The sequence below is a fragment of the Labrus bergylta genome, chromosome 3 (assembly GCF_963930695.1).
Source record: "Labrus bergylta chromosome 3, fLabBer1.1, whole genome shotgun sequence".
Taxonomy (NCBI): Eukaryota; Metazoa; Chordata; class Actinopteri; order Labriformes; family Labridae; genus Labrus; species Labrus bergylta.
Genome location: NC_089197.1, coordinates 25,336,381 through 25,357,398, shown reverse-complemented (window position 1 = coordinate 25,357,398; position 21,018 = coordinate 25,336,381). Strand labels below are relative to the sequence as shown.

The window sequence follows — 21,018 nt, the reverse complement described above, 5'->3', positions numbered from 1 at the left end:
ATGCTATTTGCTTTCTATCTCTCCTGACAATGATCAGGTCGCCTTTTCCTCACAGACCAGTAGATAACCTCTGAGAGGTTGCACAAGTGTCTCAGTTTGCAGCAAATAAAATCCGCCCTAAGCACAAGGCAAAAGCAGCAAATACAATCTTTCAAAGCATCTCCTTTTAATATGTTTAATTTCCTCATCTTAAAAGAAGAAAGAAAGGAAAGATCAGCAACACGGGAAAGTTCTATTTTATACATAATTATAGAATTCTGCGTTACGCAAAATCTATATGAATCATGTGTAAAGGGGTTTATAATTTCTATTATTACAAATTCAATCTTAATTGGCCTTCAACAGCAAATCTGTGTTCATCCTTAGAGAAAACTCAGTATACATGTAGCTTACTGTGTGCTGCAGAAACAGCAAGGAACAGCAAGGAACATGAGTGCGGTGGTTGACTAATGTGTTTGCAGCTACTAAGCAATGTTGTGCAGGGAGCTCTTTTAATTAGCACTCTTGAAGTTGTCCTGTGACCCACATCTAATAATGAAGGCAACATGAATGTTCTATTTACATATCTTTAGTCAGTAATGTGTGACCGTTGGGAGAGCCCAGTGGCTGAGTATGTGATGCCAGTGAAAAAGGGAGGGCATGTCAAGCAGAGCCGCCTCAGGCTGTTTTCCAAGGCCCACTCAATCTGAACTGCAGCAATGTGGAATGGTATGTAAGTGACCTGCAGGTCTGTCAAACTGGGTTATTTTTAAGTATGCTGCATGCAACTTTTTAATAAGGCCTGGTCTGGTGACGGCATGTATTTCAAGAAGTCAATTCTTCAGCATTGCTTTACAGCGTAACTACTTGGAATACTGTATCTTTTGTGTCATAGACTGGCCTATATGTATATAATATATATATATTTTTTTAAGTATTGTATTGTAAATACAAATATAATACGTATCAATTGATTTACAAACATGTCGGTTATTTTTCTTTTCTAAAAATGCATTTGCAAAAACGATTATGTAATACAGCTGAGATGTTTTCTTGAGAATAAAACCACCAAACCAAACCAAATCATCAATTAAGACCTGTTTGTATAAATATTTTCCCTTAGTGCCCCTAGTGGACAAAACCCCCACAAAACGCTATTATATTGTTTGTGCATGTTCATTTAACAGCTAAATATGCATTCAAAGAATTTAATATAACTGTTGATATCGAGTAACAACTGAAAACAAAACACACATTTGATTGTGTTAATCTGTTCTCTAATCTGTATCCACCATACCCAGTTTTGCAAATGATGTTAAATATATATATATACACACTTTAAGTCCCATGAGAGACATGAGGTGAGTATTTCTTTCCTCTTGCATAAAGGGGTTTTATTTTCATTGCTGTGTGAATAACTCAATAAAAAAGACGGAGGGGAGGTATAATAAGCACAGAGGTGACTTTGACTCTGGTACAGCTGTCCTTGTTTCTGTCTGTCTGCTCAGGAGTCACCTTTAGCTGGCTAGCTTCTTAAAATCAACACAACAACAACATAAGGTGATGCGCTCCGAGGCTTGAGGCTTTAATATGATTTTTGCAACTGTCATCTATCTTTCAGTGCGGGCCTTGGCATGCAGGAGTCATAAGAAGGAGAAGGGTGTGGCTTTCTTCTGCCATGAGATTCATAATGAAGGAAATTTCCTAACTTTCCACCTTCACAGGACCTTGGCTCAGTTAAGCAGGGTTAATAAAACCGTTTTTCACATGGAGCTTCTTCTTCAGAGGGCGTACTAAATTGTTATTTCCGACTATTCTTTGTCTATGAAAGAACTGGGTCACTGACTAACACTCTCTTCCAGTGCCTTGTTGCTAAGGCCCTGACTCCTTAGAGTCCAGAGGATTTAGGGAGACAGGGGCTAGTGCACACAAACTAAAGCCAGCTTCTGACAGGAGGAGCTGCACTTGCGTGACTGCAGCCCCCTCTAAACAGCACATCATGCTCAGATTACTGAACACATTTCAGGGAGGAGGTGGGGAGGTGAGGGATGAAGCCAGCAAGATGCATGCACACTGCACCTCTATAAATGTGAATGTAGATTAGTGTATCAAAGTGCTTCTTTCAGTGTGTGTGGAGTGTGTGTGTCCCTTCGCCCTTCACTGCATGTGTGTGTGCGAAGGGGCTGCTGTTGGCTGCAGCAACATTTGAGCAGAATTTGAGCAGTGCTGTTTGTTAAACATGATTTGCTTCTGCTGTAAAGGCAACAAAGGGATTCAACCCCATTGCAAATGAATGGGCCCAGGTCCCTAGTTATCACTGGTTATTGTTCGGATCAGGCTGGCTTTGAAAAGGGAGGCGCGCTCTCCTTTGGACAGCTCATTAAGATAACACACAAACGTGGCTCCCCATCATCCTGGGTTTATTAAAGCGGGGCTCATTTCAGCGCCATTGTCTCATGCAGGAACCTCTGCTTTTGTCAGCGCAATTGGAGCCAGATGGCAAAACAAAGCTGCCAGTCTGAAGTGCCTACAGAGTGATCTCAGAAGGCAGGGCCATTAACTTGACTTCACCAGCTCACCGCCCACGACGTCCACCTGGATCATCCAGGTGCATGGACGGCGACAAGAGGCGGGGAGAGGCTGTAAGTTGTCGTCATGTCACAAGAGTACATAGTCTCTGAGATCTGCTCTACTTTTCCCTTCTCCCTTTAGCTACAGCTGAACTATGAAGACTCACTAGTTGTGGGACGGCTGACCCCGCTCCTGGCTGCACATAATTCTCTGAAACATTCATGAGCGAGGCATTAGAGAATAAAAGTCGTTGTCCCCCCTCACTCGGAGACTCTCCGTCACCTCTCAGCTTATTAAAATCACATGGTATTAACTTTGCCGTTCACAGGAAGGCTAAATAATTCAATCAGACTAAAGAAGGAGTCAAATGAATAACTCTAATGACATTAACGCTTGAGGGAGAACTGCTCAGGTTTGTGAGGGGTAGGCGCTGAGGCTGGGCAGGCGGCAGAAGAAAGCTTGCTCGGCTTGCTGATGGGGAAATTAATTCTGGACTCATAAGGTCACGCTTAGCAAAATATCACATAACTCTCATCACAGAAATAGAATCGCACATAGGAGTCTAAGTTCTGGTCCAGCATAAAGGGAGTATTGAGCAAAACCTATAGCTTCTTTTAAATGTTAATATTAAATCTCATGAATAACTTAGATTTTGATTAAAAAGGTATTAAGAAATAGTTCGACATTTAAAAATGATGCTTCACTTCTACGTGTGCAGAGTTAGATGAGATGCTAGATAACAGTCTGGTGTCTCTTCTGTACATTTAAAGCTAAAGAGCCAGCAGCCTGTTAGCTTAGTGAGCCACGAAGACTGTAAAAAAAACAAAAAAACAACAACTAACAGCTCACTAGGCTCTTCTAGGGGAAACAAAATATGCCTATCAGGACCTCTACACCTCTAGAGCGCATTAGTGAACAAGTTACTTGTTACTTGTATTGCTCATTTATTAATGCAAACAAAAACTGAAGAGTACAATATGCACATCACTGGACAACTTTGTCGCTAATTGCACCTGAAATCGCGTCTTGGAGAAGGCAACCATGAGAGACTCCAGCTTTGGCAGCACTTTGTTATCTTAATGTTAACTAAGAAAAGTTAACATGCTAACACATTCAATGAAGAGAGTGAGCATGTTAAACATCAGGATGTTTGCTGTTAGCGTTTAGCTCAAGGCACCACTTTACTTTAGTGCAGCCTCTTAAAGCCCCTAGCAGGCTGTAGACTTTCGTTCATCTTCATTTCCTCGTTTAAATGCTTGGCTTTGAACACTTTGTGAAATGTCTCTTTGCAGAGGGGCAAATTTTCTAAAAATGATATAGAGCTCCTGGTGGGTATTGTCTTTGTTCATTGGTTGAAACTAGTCAGATTTAAGAGAGGAGTGTCTTGCAAAAACTCAGTGTAGCATTAAATGGAGGAAGGGCTGTCACGGTTGATTTCTGTCCATTTCGCTGTATTCTTCATCATAAGAAACTCAAGGAGCTTGTTCCAGGTGACAATATGCATGGCACATTTCAGCTAAATCAATCCGTCTTGGTAAACAGCATCATTTGAGTACAGGACACAGCAGCACTGTTGTTGGCATTTTTGTGAAACTTGGAAATTGTGGGACTTGTTACCATTAAATTTACAGACAAGATAGATTTCACTGTTATAGCTGTAGCTTTGGGGGAATGTGTAATGTAAAACAGCTTGTTGGCATCGCTAAATTAGTGGGCTCGTCTGCCTCTCTCCGCCTCGAACGCTTACACACTCACTAAAGAAGTGGAAGAGATATGCCACAGGGTTGCTGTGTTGAATGGATTTGGTGCCTGGAGCTGGTCTCATTTCTGACGTGCACTCATGCTTCATCAGAGTTCTCTCACACCTCAGTGAACAAACGTAACATTCAGTTACTTGTTTTGTTGGGTCTCTGCCATGCTGCCACCTCAATATGTTTAACCGTTTTCACTGGATACTTTTCCCTTTATTATGAAAACAAAACAACACATGTGTAAAAAGAGATTTTGCAGGTGTATAATACTAACTGCCCTTTTCATCTTGCCCACCTCAGCACTACTTATTCTCTTGTTGTTTTCAGTTAATACATGAAATAGTCAAATAACTGTCTATCACTTCCACTATGTTACACTGTAAATGTTGAATTTAAGGTGGTTGAATCGCTATGCAACACACTGTAATTTAATGACAGGTTTGAGTATAGGATGTGAAAATTTAACAAGTGGATTTCCTAATGCTACTCTTTCACTGCTAACTAAAACGGACAGCGAGCCCCTGATGCACGCAGTGGCTGAGGCTTGACCAGGTGTGGATTGGCTGACCTGTCTTTGACTCCTCTTCTTCCAGCTCCTTGGCCTCTTCAGCTGTGGGAAAGACAGAGGAGTCATTATCAGTGGGAGCCACAGCACAAAAAGCAAGGCACACAATGTAGTCACTTCATAGCAAGCCTATGGTGAGCTGATCCTTCACAGCTCAAAGGACAAGCTGTGTTGAGAGGGAGCGCTATAAAAACGAGGAAAATCCACACAATGGTTCCCCCACCAAGTCTCACACACACACGCACACACACATATATAAAGTGTGTGTGTGTGTGTGTGTGTGTGTGTGTGTGTGTGTGTGTGTGTGTGTATATATATATATATATATATATATATATATATATATATATATATATCTCAACACACAGAGCCGTACCCACCCTTTAACCTCTTATCCAGCCCCTTTCACAAAGACAGTAATCACATTAGGCTTTAGCTGCTGGCTTTCTGAAAACCTACTGTCAACAGAGTTAGAGAGGCAACTGGTGAAGGCTGTCACAGTCACATACACACGTGGCTTGCATGTGCACACACATATAGGCTAAAAATAGGACTGAGACAGAGTATCCAAGTGGCTGATATTAATTCTGCCACACCACCCCCACCCCCTCAATTATGCCTGAGATTCTCTATTCAGTGTCTGATATGTGAGATTAAACTGATAATGAACAGAATTAAATGTCAAGGCAACACAATTCTTTTATTCATATTCCTGTGCGTATTCTTGATTTTTCTTAACTCTGACAGCAAAGACTTGAGTCCTCTGGGGAAACTAAGCAAAAGTTCTTATTAGTACAGCAGCAGATTGCAGATTCCAACAGCATTCATATGCATACGTCCACCCAGACCACATTCTTAAGTTTTCCCTCCTCTGTGTTAAGTTTTATTTGATATCAGATTATATTGCATATTTAATCTAATTACATATTAGTGTAGTAATCATAGTAAATGCCACATTGTTATTGCGGCACCATCATAAGTCATTGCAGGCACTGCTTTGATCGCATAGCTTACAGGGTTCTTTTTTTCTAACCTGCTATAAATGTGTACACTTTGAAAGTTAAAAATCCACAAAACACCTCTGAAAAAGAGAAACATACCACTTCTTCACATCATAAAAATGGTGGTGTATCATCCCCATAGACGAGTGAGCCTGTTCTCTTTCACCGTTTCACTCCACACCTCCAAATCAACCAAAAGTATCACCACTGTGGCAGCAGTCTAAAGACCTTAGGGGGAAAGAAAACGAGGCTCATTTGAAGGCACCTTAAAGTCAGGGTGAAGACGAGGGCATCCACAGGACAGGGAGTGAGAACTGCTGCCCTTGTACATTCAGAGTGTTACAATTTTATGCCCATGTTGGCTGCATCCCAAATGTGTGTGTGTGTGTGTGTGTGTGTGGGGGGGGGGGGAGAAAAAGTGTGGTTATGGCTCAAGTGCAAAAGCTGGACAAACCACATAAAAGATCAGAGTCAAGGGACAGAAGCCGCTACTCAGTGAAGCCAGAAGAGTGTTACTGTTTCTCATCATCCTCCCTTTCTGGCTCTATGATTCCCCTACACAGAAGTGGTGCAAGATGGCTGCTGATTTTTCTTTTCAAACACTGCTGGCTCTTAATGAGTGTAAGCAAAAGCACATGGCCCCGGTAAGTTCACCTATGGTTCTATAAATATAACAATAAGAGGGCCTTATTAATTCATGTGTGCAACCTTAAACATCAGAACCTTCTATCTTTTTTTTACCTTTATGCATAATACAACATAAAGCTTAATGACAGCAGTATTTGTGCTGGATTTAAATGATTCCCTTTCCCTTTAAACATAAACTCTGGATGGCCAAAAAAAGCTAATTTAAAAGGAAAACATTAGGAACAGATTTATGTCGCCAATATTTTGATCAGGGATTTTACATCAGGAATTGCTAAAAAGAGTTTGAGTGAAATAAATCTATTTGTTTGATATTTTTTGTGAGTCACATGCACACAAAGATGCTTAATCAAAGTAAACGTCAGGTTAGCCCTCTTGAAACACATGCACCACTGGGGTAAAGCCCCTTGGGGAAACACTGCTTCTCTCATGACTTTCATCCATCACACAGGGGAGATCCGTCTCATGTCACCTACACATGATCTGCAAGCGTAGGTGTGATTAAATTACATGCTTATCTAAATGTAAAATGAGCTTTGTGGCCCTGAATAGGTCAGGCATATATATATATATATATATATATATATATATATATATAAGATACAGTCAAGCCACTGTAAGAGAGGACAAAGAGAGGAATGAAAGAAAAAAACACATCAAGGAGAATATTCTGCTATTTCTGGTGCTGAGACAACACTGCCCCTGGAATTGATGTTGCACTCAAAACTGCAATACCACAACCTGCTCTTCTCTGTTACTCTACGCATTTGGTCCTCCATACACATTATGACAGGGAAGAAAAATAGCTTTCTCGCTACTCCACTTGCACTGACCCTTGGACCCTCGCTACCAAGACATAGTGAAGTGTAAGTCCACTTCAATCTGAGCATACCAGGGAACGCCATTAAAAGATAAGACAACCACAATTAAGTTGCACTTCCCTGCTCTGTGCCCTCCCCACAGCTGTGGATATGTGTGTGGAAAAATATTTTTTCTTAAGCCCAATCCACATCTGTATTCATACAATATCATTCTATCAAGCGTACAAGAGTCTGCATGATATGTGAATAAGTCAGCGTCCCCCCACTCTCCTGGTTCGTGCTTGGAAAACATCAGTGGCTGAAGAAGCATTGCTAGCAGGGGAGAGAATAAGACTTAACATTTCAATAAAGCAGACAGTGGATGACCAAATAATCAGTCCAGTCTTTGGTGTTGGAGCTGCAGGCGGCAAATGCAACTCCTCATCCAACCGAATGAACAAAAGGGCCCCACAACCCGAGGAGCATTTTGCCCACGGGAGGGACTGCATTATATTTTTCTCTTTCCATTTCATTTGATTTCATATGTTCCATGGAGCTATTTACTCTATCCTCTGAGTCTGTGTCACTTCCATATTTATTTTCAAACCTCTGGGCCCTGGTGCAGACACTGGCTGACCTTTATTTAAATGTCTCCTCCACTCTGAGCGGATCTCATTACAGCAGAGCTGGTGGCTCTGCACTACTGTATCTATCTCATTTCAAAACTTTTTCTCTTTGCACTTGCGGCGATCCTTGGCTATTCCGCAATGCTAATTACTGGACCCAAGTAATGATGTTCTTCTTTGCCAAAGATATGTGTCCCACCATCCGAGATCCTGCCTATACGCATTAAGCAGAACTCCCTCTGGATTCTCAAAGTTCCTTGAGCAGTTAACATCTCATCACTGCTTTCTGCTCTATCTCTCTCTCTCACTCACTCTTGCAGTGCCTCCCAAATGATCTAGGCAACACGTCGCAATTATGCATATCATTTACTGGCCTGCTATCTGAAGAGTTTAAGGAGTCATTCTGCATTTTAATGAAGGCTCTGAGAAGGGTTGAAAGGAGAATGATAGGTTAGCATCCATTATTCAGCAAGCCCTTGAACTGTGTACGCAATAGGCCAACACAGTCCACGAGAAAAACAGAAAAACTATTTAATTACTTTATCTTTGAATGCACATACTGTAGCTTTGGAGTAGCCATAGATTTGGTATAAATCCTAAACATGGATGCTTATCAAAGTCTTCACCAATTGAATTGTGCCACTTCACAGAACATACACTGGTATATTTCCCCTTCTACCCACCTTCCCTCCTGGCTTCCTCGCAGCTCTCCTTGATCTTCCTGCGGCAGACAGCGGCCAGGGCAATGAGCAGTACCAGCAGACACACGGCCAGGCCAATAGTTACCCACAGAGCCACCGGGGGGAACGTGATGTTCTGACCTGAAGCAAAGGGCAGAGGGAGGGAGAAGGGTGGAGGGGCAGAGAAGGGAGAACCTCATTATTCACTCTTACAGTGCTAAAATAAGACCACAACTGTCACTGCTGCATCCATCACCATTATTTTGCAATTTGACAAATTTGCTGATAGAGTAAGTTGTCATAAAAATACAAAATTATCCTGACAGCAGAACTGCTAAAGCACAACATGATGACATCGACGATGATTATTGCCATCATCATCCCTGTCATCATTTGGGGTATCATCGCCGTATCAGGTTTGACTTTCAGAAATAGTGGGACTGTGTTCTGACAAAGCAGAAATAAGCTGCCAATGAGTTGTTTTATGTGCATGGGGTAAGAGCTTCTTTACCAGTGTCCAATTAAGACTCTTGAGTCTTTCAATTGAGTCCAGATGGCACATAGCTTACCAGACGCACAAGACTGTGTTGTCGTTTCACTCAAACGGCATTGGCACAGCATTAAGAGGATCCTGGTGCTAACTATCCCACCCCCTGCAATCTGCTACACATTGCTCAGATCTACCATGTTTGGATATTGTCTGATATTCTATACCTACTCTATGTTTACTATATATTTACCACGTTGAAGGGGAATACATTGTTAATACTAAGTGCTATATATTCAGGAACCATGTAAAAAAAACATATGCAGTACTTCTGCATAGAACTCAGATGCTTTTAGACACTGGAGACAATTAGACACAAAATTATTTGAGACTATCTTGGCAAAGTGCAAACTGATGAGGAAAATAAGAACTGGTCAGCAGCACGCAGAAAGGATATCAGAGACACAGACCAAATTTCCCTGGGGTTTTCAAAGTGAACAGAGGGAGGAGAAAAGAAAACAGCCCAGCTGCTAAATAGCTGTGAGCCTGGCTGTAGCACAAACAGGCCTCCTTCAGAGAGTGCCCGCTCTGGGCAGATAATAATGAAAAAAAAAAAGAAAAGAAAAGAAAAAAAAAAAAAAAGACTGAAAGATGACTGGCATTGAAAAGAGGAAATGATGAAGCATCTGTAAGGACTTGGCATCGGCTATGAAGACAGGCAGACAGCCTATAACACAGTCCAGCCAAGATGGAGGGCAAATAGAGGCGTCCTTTTGGAAGGGATGAATTCTCAGATGGAAATCCAGTCCATGTGATGTGAGAAACAAATGCACCTGATTGTCCTACGAAACAGACTTAATGAAAGGACATGGTCCAACATAGAGCGTAGGAGGAGGTGGGACATGAACTTGCCAAAGACAAAAATGGCAATTAAAAAAAATCAGTTGAGCCTTTATTCTTCTGCGGTTTAAGCAATGTTTGCTTGGTTTGCATGGCTCTCGATGTGTAAGTGTTAGTTTATCTTTTGGTCTACAGACTACTTTTACTACAGACTGATATATCTCAACAAATATTGAATGCATTGGCATGACATTTGGACAGACATTCATGGTTCCCCCCATGTAAGCATTGCCAATGTTAGAATGTTAGCATTGTAGAATTAGCATTTAGCACTGCTGTACCTTAGGAGAAGGTCTGCAGACTATGAGTAAAATATGCAATGCGCCATTACATTGTTCAATATTGAAATAACAATATTAAAGGCAATAAATACATAGCAAAGAGAGCATAGTCTATAACTCAGTTATGCATATATGCTGTTCCTCATATTGTACTCAATACTTGTTCTCCTGAATCCAAAATAAATCAAAGATTTTCCCCCACCACTGAATTCACACCAATTAATGAGGGTGGCTGACAGTTACCTGAACTTCATCTGATTGCATCAAAATAGTGTGAAAGCATAGCCAGGCCCTCCATCTTATCAGTAAAATATACTCATGCTGAGTGAGAATGTATTGTTTTTCTTACTAATTATTATAAATTCAGACTTGTTCAAATTCTCATATTGCTATGACAATGCAATAGGGATACATTGTGCAGCCCTTTTAAAGTAAAGCCCCATATAACTAGCATGGCTGTAGATACTTTGTCGTGTTACTTCTACATCAAAATTTTGTTCATTACACTATTGTTTGGAATTGCAGTAAAAGGTTAAAAATAATCACTGCTTCCAAAATATAGAGGCAATTTCTGCTAACACACATATTATATGTATAGTAAACATACACATGAACTTGTTACACTATATCTAATTATATAGTCACCATATCTTCAATTTTTGTATAGAAATCTTTTTCAAGAGCACCTCTCCATACAAAAGGCACTACAAAGACACTCTGGTGCTGCTGTTGCAGAGCAGAATAAACAACCAAATGTCACAGAGAAAGGATAAAATCTGGAAAGTCAATCTTGTCATTTTGATGAAGCTGTGTATGCCTCCCTAGGCTAGCCATGACGGATGGTTCTGTGGCTTGCTGTCCACCGAGCCCTTCACTTTGTTATGTTTAAAGAATGACCATCTGAGAGCCACTTCATACCAGCAGTGGAACCACAAAGCATATATGAGGGAGAAATAATCATACATGAGCTGTTCACATCTCATGAAGTCAGAAAAGTAATAAATGTGTCTAGTTCTTGGTGCAGGTAAAGACGACAGCATCCTCTTTGTTTCCATTGTCTTCTCATTCTCGTTTTATCCCCACACCTTCCCACCATACTCTCCCTCCCTCAAGGCAGACTGATAAAGACAAATGCCATAGTCGGCTATCATTGCTACGCCGGGGCCCAAAGGGCTGCAGGATCATATTTTTCTTTTTCTCTTGTTTGATGATGTGATTTTGTTTTCTTCAGAAATAGATTTGTCTCTAATGGCTCTGTTTACCTATCCTCCCTTTCCCCCATTCCCTATTCCCTCAGTGCAAGGGTATGGATGGAGTGCTTTGGGCTGCACTGTCACATTACCCAGAGCCTGCACTCTATAGAACTGCACCAAACAGGGTAAACTTCACATCACACGCTTGGCTTTTTGAGACACTGTGAATATTTGGCACACATTAGAATACACAAAAACACGTTAAAGTATATCTATAATGAGCTAATGTATAATAATCGAGAACTGAATACTGAATTGAATGTTATCTTCTTACAACTTTGATACAAGTTTTTAATAACATCTATTTATGTTGGTTTCTATATGTTTTTACATCCTCTAGCTTTTGCTACTGACAACATTTAATCTTGGTTAATGACTAAACATAAAAAGGATCTGTCCAAGAGTTGGTACCATTTGAAGAGTATATTAAGTATACTGTGGATATTTTCATATTGTTATCAGATCAACTACCATCTTCAAGCCTGGAATCATGATGAATGTTTGGCACATATAAGCATATGCAAACACATAATCAAGAATGCAGGGTAACTCACAGTGCAATATGAAATGCAATAGATGCTCCGTGATAATGATGTCACAATACAGCCATTCTGCAATAATTTATATATTGTAATACAATCAGATATGATACCTCATGGTATCTGATTAACTAAAGAATTTAAAATGTCTTTAAAAAGCTTAAAGGGATACTTCACCCGTTGAAACATGAATCTGTATTGACATTGGGTCATATATGTAGTTGAAATGTGAAATAAATTTTGAAGTTGGTGTCTTCTTGGCCGAGAAAAGGCAGAAAGTGTCTTTTTGGCTCATGTGGATGAAAGACACCAAATCCCAGAATGCACAGCACCGCAGGCCACTCCCACTAAGGTCCTCTATTTCAGAATCAGAAATACTTTATTAATCCCAGAGGGAAATTCGATCGTTACAGTTTCTCCAAAATATACAATATAGCAGTAGAAATATAGTAATAAAAACATTTACAGACATATTTAACACATAAGGCCATTTCCTCAACTGATTCAGAGATTTCTTCCAGAATTGATCTTGGAAATTCCTGGCAGAAAACAGACTCTATGTCTGTGTCCATAGGCAAACAGTGAGGGCACCAAGCACCGACACTACCAGTCCGCCCCAGCTCGAGCCGGCCCGGGCTCCTCGTCCTCACCACCGGCGACAGGCAGGCCTTATGTCTCGGCTGCTGAGCTGGCAGCGGCCGGCGGCGGCCAGCAATATAGCCGTGTGACGGTTGCTGCAGACAGGCCAGTGTTGTGTTGCGGCGGCCCCAGCGGCCAGTGGTCGCAGCAGCCAAAACACAAGACCGGCCTGTCGGCAGCAGCCATCTCACCGCTATATTTATATTTTTTCGCCATTATCAGCTTTCTCCATAGAGCCTGTTAGCATAGCTTCTAAGCAATATGGCGGACGTTAAGTTTAAATTCTGGGAGTGAGTTCCCACCCACTGATCTGTGATTGGTCTGTAGCTTCAGTGGTCGAAAATATGAGGAACTAGCGTTGTAGTTTCACCCCGCTGACTGCAACAGCTTCCAGTGACGCAAAAATCATCATTTTGCGTCACTGGAAGCTCCTTTTCAGACTCAGAAATACAAAGATTTCCCATCTCAGGGGAAAATGAGGGTGAGATGCACGGCCATTCAAAAATACTACCAGGTTTCTAATAATACAAAGCTCAATGCATATGGCTGAAGTATCCCTTTAAGTGCAGGATTAATGTCTTGGTTCACTGCATATTGATATCATCCTAACCTATTAACTGCTTTTCATCCCTGTCCGACAGTATCCCACTGTCTTCTTCTTCTTCTATCCAGCTTTCAACTACTTCTTTGGCCAATTAAGTCCCCATCACGTTACCCTTATTCATGTCATGAGCACCACCTTGAGGAGTTATAAAATGGCGAGCGACACAGTGAGTATTGCCAGGGAAATATTGATATTAGGCACCAGAAATGTGATAATTGTTTGCCTTATCTTAACTGACTCACTGCCGGCGTTTTAGGGCTGTAAAAGTAAGCTCTTCTATTGTCTTCTCGTGTTACTGTTTAATGAGTTATTCTGTCCGTCCTTTGAAGCTGTTTGGTTGTGGGTCAAATTTGTTGATTAAAAATATATATTATAAAATGATACTACTGGTTGCTAAAAAACATACCACAAAATATTGTTTGCAATGTTTAGTTACAATGACCACACCTGCATCATATCTACTGTTACTTCTTAGAGATGGAGCTTCACCGTAGGTATTTGTGTACCACAGGACACCACAGCAGACTGACTATGGTAAAAATAGATATTTAATGGGGGCAGGCAAGAGTATGATAAAACACCACCTCCATATGGAGCCTCTAACACAGGGCACATCACCAGTGAGAAATGAGGCTCCCTAAGTCTCTGGAAGACCCTATAGGGAACTCGCAAGGGGCCGGCTTAGGTATTGTTTGGGCTTCATTGAATGTGAGAGTCAAGCTTTGCAGGCATTTTTACAAGCCTGAGTGTTTTCTCTCCAGCACCTTTGGAGGAATAAAGTGCTGCTAAGACTCCCTTGCCTGTCATCCTGGTTCTGCAACGTGAAGACAGTAGAGATCAAAGCTGCTTTCTCTTACAATGTCAGCCCAGTTTTACCTGCCTAGAAGAAACCTAGCCTCTTAAGCTGTGACCAAAGGAGAATAATGTCCCTTGACAGAAGGATGGCTTCAGGCTAAAAAGAGCCTCAAGGCTCATTGTAGACAAGTTGCAGGGATGAGCAAGAGGAGAGGAAAAGTCAATTAGGTTTTTCTTTCATTGTCAGGATGAACAACTTGCCCTTATTCTGCCTGCTTGTGACAATAGAGGAGGAAAGACAGGGGACCAGTAGAGGAGGAGTGTTGATCAAGGAAGTGGTGGTGGACTAGGGGCTCGCCCAGGGGTTGAGCAGCAGCAGCAGCAGGGCCTGGCCCTGCTTTAGGGCCTACACAGCCCCTGAGACCAGGGACGCACAGCCAGGCCCGGGAGCCTAAATAGGCTTACATATCTCTCTAAAACCGCGTCACATGGCAGAGAAAAAGACATTCATTGAGACAAAACAGTAAGGCCAGGAAGAACAGTGAAGTGAATGAGATATAAAACTCAGTGAGACAAAACGAGAGCTCACGCTTAAATCACATTCACACAACAATGCTGAGGTGATTGATGCATACTACCTCAGCAAGAGCAAACAGGCTCGCTGATGCTGGTGATTTAAAGTTCTTTATTCAGTTCCTGAGCAGCGCTGTTGATCTCCCTGGAATGAAATTGGCGGGAACAATAACAACAGTGCTAATGGAAAGAAGATGGCCCCGGTGTCAGAGGACACGGATTAGCCAGAATGAAAAACATGAGCATGAATATTAGGATTACACTGAACGAATGACTTTGAATTTGTTTCAGCTTCAGTTTCAATTACTAGCCTTTATCATTAACCTTGAAGATGTCAATCAAAAGCCTAAACTCACACCCCATTCCCGCTCAGCATGAAAAGCTGTGAACACACAGGAAGACCAGATGTTCTTGCAACGTTTCCAGGGAACACCTCTTCGTCTCTGCCTGAGGATGACTTGCTAAATTTAGAGGAAAAACTTGGCAAACTGAGATAGATGGCGACAAGTTTTTGTCCTGTCAGCATCTTTGCTCTGAGCCTTCTCTCCTCCTTTTTGCATTTCAATAAATTGCTTTTCACCGAGATGCTACCTCGCTGTCTTATTTGTATGCAGGGAAGCAATGCTCTCATCTCCAAGACAACCTAGCGCACATTTACTTACACAATTTGTCTGACATTATTGCCCTTCCCCTGACGCCATGGGCTTGTGGCACACACCAGTGTATGATTTGCAGACGTGCACATTAAAATAGAATAATGGCTCTGCATTTACAGGAATAAAGTTTCTAACAGCCCTCTTTTTTTCTCAGCAGGAGAACTATAAAAGCCATCTGGTGGTGGGGGGTAGGGGTAGAGGGCGAGCAGGAGGAGGATGAGTTAGTGAGTCAGTGAAGGTTGGAGGGATGGGGTAAGCAGGTGAGAGATTGGGGCGACCCAAGTAAAGGCAAAAACAAGCAGGTGAAAGAGTTTGTGGGTTTGCAAGAGACCGGGCATCAAACTGGTCACTGTGTGAGTGCTGGACTTTGCTGGAATCACAATAAGGTTTGGTGGTATAAGTCCAATCTCTCCTCATGAGTTGTCTCTCAGACTTGTCAGGCTGCTACTGACCTTTCTCTGGAGGAAAGTTGGCCCACAGTCCACAGACACTCTGCCTGTAGTGCAGCGCTATGGAGTCAGAATGATGAGTGTGTGCGCGTGGCAAGGTGGTGCAATGAACCTGACATTAATCTGATAGATTCCACAGGTGAAGATTCCCTGCAGGTCAATGGCCACACATTACTGATTCAGGATGTAATGGGACACAGAGATCGACTGAGCTCGAGTTACAATTGGCAAAACGATCAGATCATGTAAAACTTGTGTTCGACTTTGTGTTAATAATCACATGATATCAGAAATTGTGACTATGCTCATTGAAAATGTGTGCCAAATGAGTAATTTCTTCATCCGCATAACATAAACGCAACACACTGGAGACTTGTTAGATTACACATAGCAAGTGCTTATTCATGCTCATTATCTTAGCTCTACCTTGAGGAGTATTTAACGGGTTATGAAACAGAATGACATAAAAACTGATACAAGCACCTGCAAAAGCAAACCAGACCATCAGGGAGAAGAGTGATTATTTTCTATATATTGATGTTTAATACCTGTCACTGCTGTAAGCAGGTCTACGTCAGATGATGTAATGGACAGAGCAAAGACCCAAAGTGCCTTTACTTTACAGTATTTGAGGGAAAAGATTCACAGTGAGGGTAGGTTTGACTACCCTCACTGTGAATCTGCTTTATGTCAAAGCAGGGGGAGATTTATTTTTTGTCTAAAAACACCTCTTATGCATGTGGACAAGATCTGCAAAAACATACCAGGTACTGCCTTTGTCTAAAGGGGTCGTCAAATTCAACACAAACTGAAAGCTCCTAACAATTGCTTTGAATAATGAATCAGTAAACACATATATCATCTAAAGAGCAAGTCACTTTCTGTTTTGCATTATCATATTATAACATGCATGTGCAGATATGAAACTGACATGAATAATAACTGCATTTGTTGTAGGAACATCATTATGGGTTTTTTTCACATGAAAGTGTAATTTAAACGAATAAGTGACAATGAATCATTGATGTTATCTCAGTTACTGTCACAAAGCTTTTTGTGCATTCCTTCCGTATACAAACATAAACACTAGTGTGACAGATTTGTCTGGAAGGTGAAACAGGGGGAAGCTAAGTCACTGTTACATTCAAAGGGATGATTTAGAGTCTTACTCAGCTATGCCAGGGGCAAGGTTAGAATGTTTTTTTTTTTTTTTTTTTTTATCTTTACAGTTGAAGGTAATCCCATAACCAGTACAGCCACTAATTGAATAAAAACACCTCATAGTCAACTGCATGGTTAGCTTTTTAGACAGGCAGAGGCCAAATTACAGGCTTGAACATTTGTAATGTATCTGAGCATGAAAATATAAACACTGGCCTCTAGTAGACTGATAAGGCTATACCATTCGTTCTTGTGCAGAGTGGATCTAAAGGCCATGCCAAAGTGCCAGCCAGCACAACTTACTGCATGTTAACCAGTGAGCAAACGCTGTCCAAAAAAAAGCCACATTCGCACGCTAAAAAAATAGCATGTGAAGAAATGGAGAAAGACACCTCAATAGGGACAAGAGCAAGCCATGAGGAAACATGTCAGCAAGTACAAGGAATATTTAAAAAAAGGTACAAGCACATCGTAGATGTTCTTTCCAGAGCCCCTTGTTACTGGTGGGAGAAGTCAGCCGTGGAGGAAGATCGTGGGAAACACAGGGTGCATGGTGCGTAAAAAAAACAAACTCCCCAGGACACAGCCCAAAAAAGAAAATCCAGAACAGCTGTTGTGATGAAATCTTAATAACATCAGGTATAAAACTCATCACCGGCCACTCTTAACTGCAGTGTTTTCCCCCACCATTCATTTGGAGTGGCGCCTTGCCCACCCAACATGACCTCCTGCCTTTCCAAAAGGAAGGGTCTAAACACTTGATTTCTGGATTCACATAAATCTTTTTTTTAGTTCACTTTCTTTATTTCAGGAGAGATCTTCGATGCGCTTTTCTGTCCTGAGCAATGTCTCTGCTCCATGTAGTTTTCGTATTTGACACAAGCACACTGACTGATACTTATCCTTCATATTTTGTCTCAAATATGAATTTTAACTGAGCCTCTTACCTGAAGATGTAACATCTGTTTCTTTTGCTATACCATATAAATATTCTGTTGGTTACTTTGAAGAAATTTTGCAAAAAATAAATAAATATATATATAGCTTTTTGGATATACTTCATTAATCCCAGAGGGGAAATTCGGGTTTACACTCTGTTATTTATAGAACATGCTTCTCACACACATAGGTCCGAATCACACACATGCACAAACAGGACCTGTGGACATGCATTTGTGGAGAGATGTCAGAGGGGGGCTGCTACACACTGCTATGCAGAGAGCACACCAGAGCAGTTGGGGGTTCAGTGCCATGCTCAAGGGCACCTCGGCTCGGGAAGTGCCCTGGCACCTCTCCAGCTACCAGACCAAATTCCATATTATGGTCCGCACTTAGACTTGAACGGTGACCCTCCAGTTCCCAACCCAAGTCCCTACGGACCGAGCTACTGCCACCAATTACCATACCAAGTCACCTTTTGTTTACCCTCCAACCTCTAATATCTTAATTGAGACATGTGAGTAAAGCATGCTGCTCTTATAGTTCAAAAATAGTATGCATGGTGTAGACCAATACAGTCATTTATCACAGCAATGATTTCTATTCGATTTAAGAAATGATCTGGATGTATTATTATTTGTTTATATTTGTAGCAGTAGGAGGGAGAGAGAGATTGTTGAAGAGTGATCTACATTTACTTTTAATGAGAGAGAGAGCGACGCACTGCATTGTCTGATTATGTGCTCGTCTCATTAGAAACAGTCGGTTTGTGCTTTTAAGACAATTTAGCAACGATCTGCCAGACAGGCACTTTCAGCACTATCTTCTGCTTTTCTATGATTTGTCAGATGCTTTTAGCTGCTATGAAATCAGACAGCGACTCTCTTAGCAGAAGAAGTGTCAGTCACTGTGGATGAGATCGATGAAGGAAAGACTGTAATCCTTGAGAAGTTGTCCGACTCGTACTTGGGTGAAAGTTTAATCACTGTCCTTCACGTGTTGCCCCCTCGGTCCCATCAACAGAGCCCTCTGTCCGGCTGCTGGCCAAAACAACATGACGTGCTTGCAAGCCAAATGTTTAGCAATCAGATGTAAATCAAGAATTCTTTGACTGAAGCTGTCCAGCTGTGTGGCCCCTAATGCAGGGGTGGCATGAATGGTGTGTGCATACACACACAGGATTACATTCATAACTTATCATATCATATCTACTTCTAACATTTAAGTATCTAAAATATATTACGGTTTAAAGAGGACATATTATAGCCCCTTTCTACCTTTTAAAACAGTCTCCTGTGGTCTAAATGAAACATGTGTGCTGTGCTTTGGTCATAATATAACATGAATCAAGCACCAGAGGAGGTTTGTTACTCTGTATAAACCAGCTTCTTCAGAACACGCCATTTTTAATAATAATAATAATACATTTTATTTAAAGGCGCCTTTCAAAACTCTCAAGGTCACCTTACAGAGCAGAGATAAAAACAACAAAGTAACAACACAACGATAAAATTAACATTAAAAAACACAAATGTACTGGATGTAAAGGAGTTATGAGAACGGGTGGAGAATGATCAGACTGAATATGCCAGGTTTTGTGTGTGTGTCTCTTTAAATGCAGACCACAAACAAAGGACTGGATGGGTTTATAAACATCTCGTGGGTCGGTAGACACTCAGGTTACCCAAATGTATGTCCAAAAACACTGTAAAAGTGGAAAAATATGTCCCCTTTAAGTTTTTATTGATGTTAAGTACAAAAAGTGTTCCCTACTTGTGCCCCAACTGCCAGGAGCGACCAGGCCACCATAGAAGAAAAACCAAGTCACTGGTCATAACTTTAACTTCAGGTAATAAATTGCAACAGTGCAGAAGTTTTTCATTTGTTTGAATCACATTGATTAAATGGCATGTAAATATAAATATATATAATATATTGTAATATAAATGTTATATTGTACTGTCCAGCGATGGTCTGAGTGAATGATAATATAAGGTGACAATACAGTCTCGCAACTGGTCGCCCCACCTCATCTAACACTGGCCATGGCTAGCTCTCTCTCAACACCCCTGTCCCTCATAGCCCCCACTGGGGCCTCAATTAAAAACTCCTCTGATGTCTAGTAACTGACAGAGACACCATCACTTCCACACATCCCTCTCCGCTGACATTAAGATGTTGGAGGCAGAGTGGACTATTGATTTTCTTCTGCTTTTTTGTGGTTGTTCCATTACTTCATGAGGCCATCTTAAGACTGCAGGCGGAACTTGGGTGCAATACTTGGTTTACAACAATGCGTTGTCTAAATTTTTAATTAGCTTTATAACAAGGGCTGCCTGTGAGATGCTGACAATGTGTAGGCGAGAATCACTAGTGACAGCTATCAGTGCCAAAACTCAGTATCTGGTTGGTTGATTATGTCGAGTGGAAAAGCTAAAAGAATCGAGACAAGGAAGGATAGGTATCAACAGACCAAAGGGCCATTTAAAACAAAGTGAGTCCATTGATCCTGTGAAAGAAAAGCAAACTTACTTATCCACCTGAGCTACATCAGGTTCCTTTTCAAACAGTTTAATTACATTTTTAGCCCCTTGGAGCATTACAATAACCTGTAAACAAAAAACCAACATATTATCAACAGAACAAGCTTTCAAGGTCCGAACACATTTAAGTCCTATATTCAATCTCCTGAGAGGAGAATGTCGATCAACCCCCCCTGAGAAATATTTTGCTCTTTTGCTGCTCATCTTCTAGGCCAGGGGTCTCCAACCTTTTCTCATGTTACAGATACTTTGAAACAAAAAAAATGTCTCAGAGCTATTTGCATCATTCCCAATTTACATAACATATCAAATCATGTAAAATGTATGATACATTATGATGAACTATGACCTCTCTATCTCTCTCTCAACCTTAGGGATTTGGATTTGTGGCAATAACAAGTTTTTATAGCATTTTATCTGTTAAGGATCAATTATCTGATTGGCTAGACAAAGTCTTGTGTTGGAGTTTGTAATATTCCAAATTCTAAATTTTGACAGAAAGATTTTTTTATTTTTACTGGAAATGCAAATCAGTTCCAAATATCGGTCTTCGTTCTCATGAACAACTAATAAAAAAAGCT

The 21,018-nt window shown here is 41.1% G+C and overlaps 1 protein-coding gene across 2 annotated transcripts in view; it reads right to left on the bottom strand.

Annotated features, from left to right (window-relative positions):
- cd276 (CD276 molecule) overlaps positions 1-21,018 on the bottom strand; it is a 69,437-nt gene that overhangs the window by 12,473 nt on the left and 35,946 nt on the right. For both annotated transcript variants that reach the window (XM_020658682.3, XM_020657985.3), the window contains exons 5-6: positions 8,622-8,759; positions 4,870-4,911 (exon numbers count right to left, since the gene is read on the bottom strand). In XM_020658682.3, the coding sequence (XP_020514338.1) occupies positions 4,870-4,911; positions 8,622-8,759 (180 nt within the window). The remainder of the gene's footprint in view (positions 1-4,869; positions 4,912-8,621; positions 8,760-21,018) is intronic.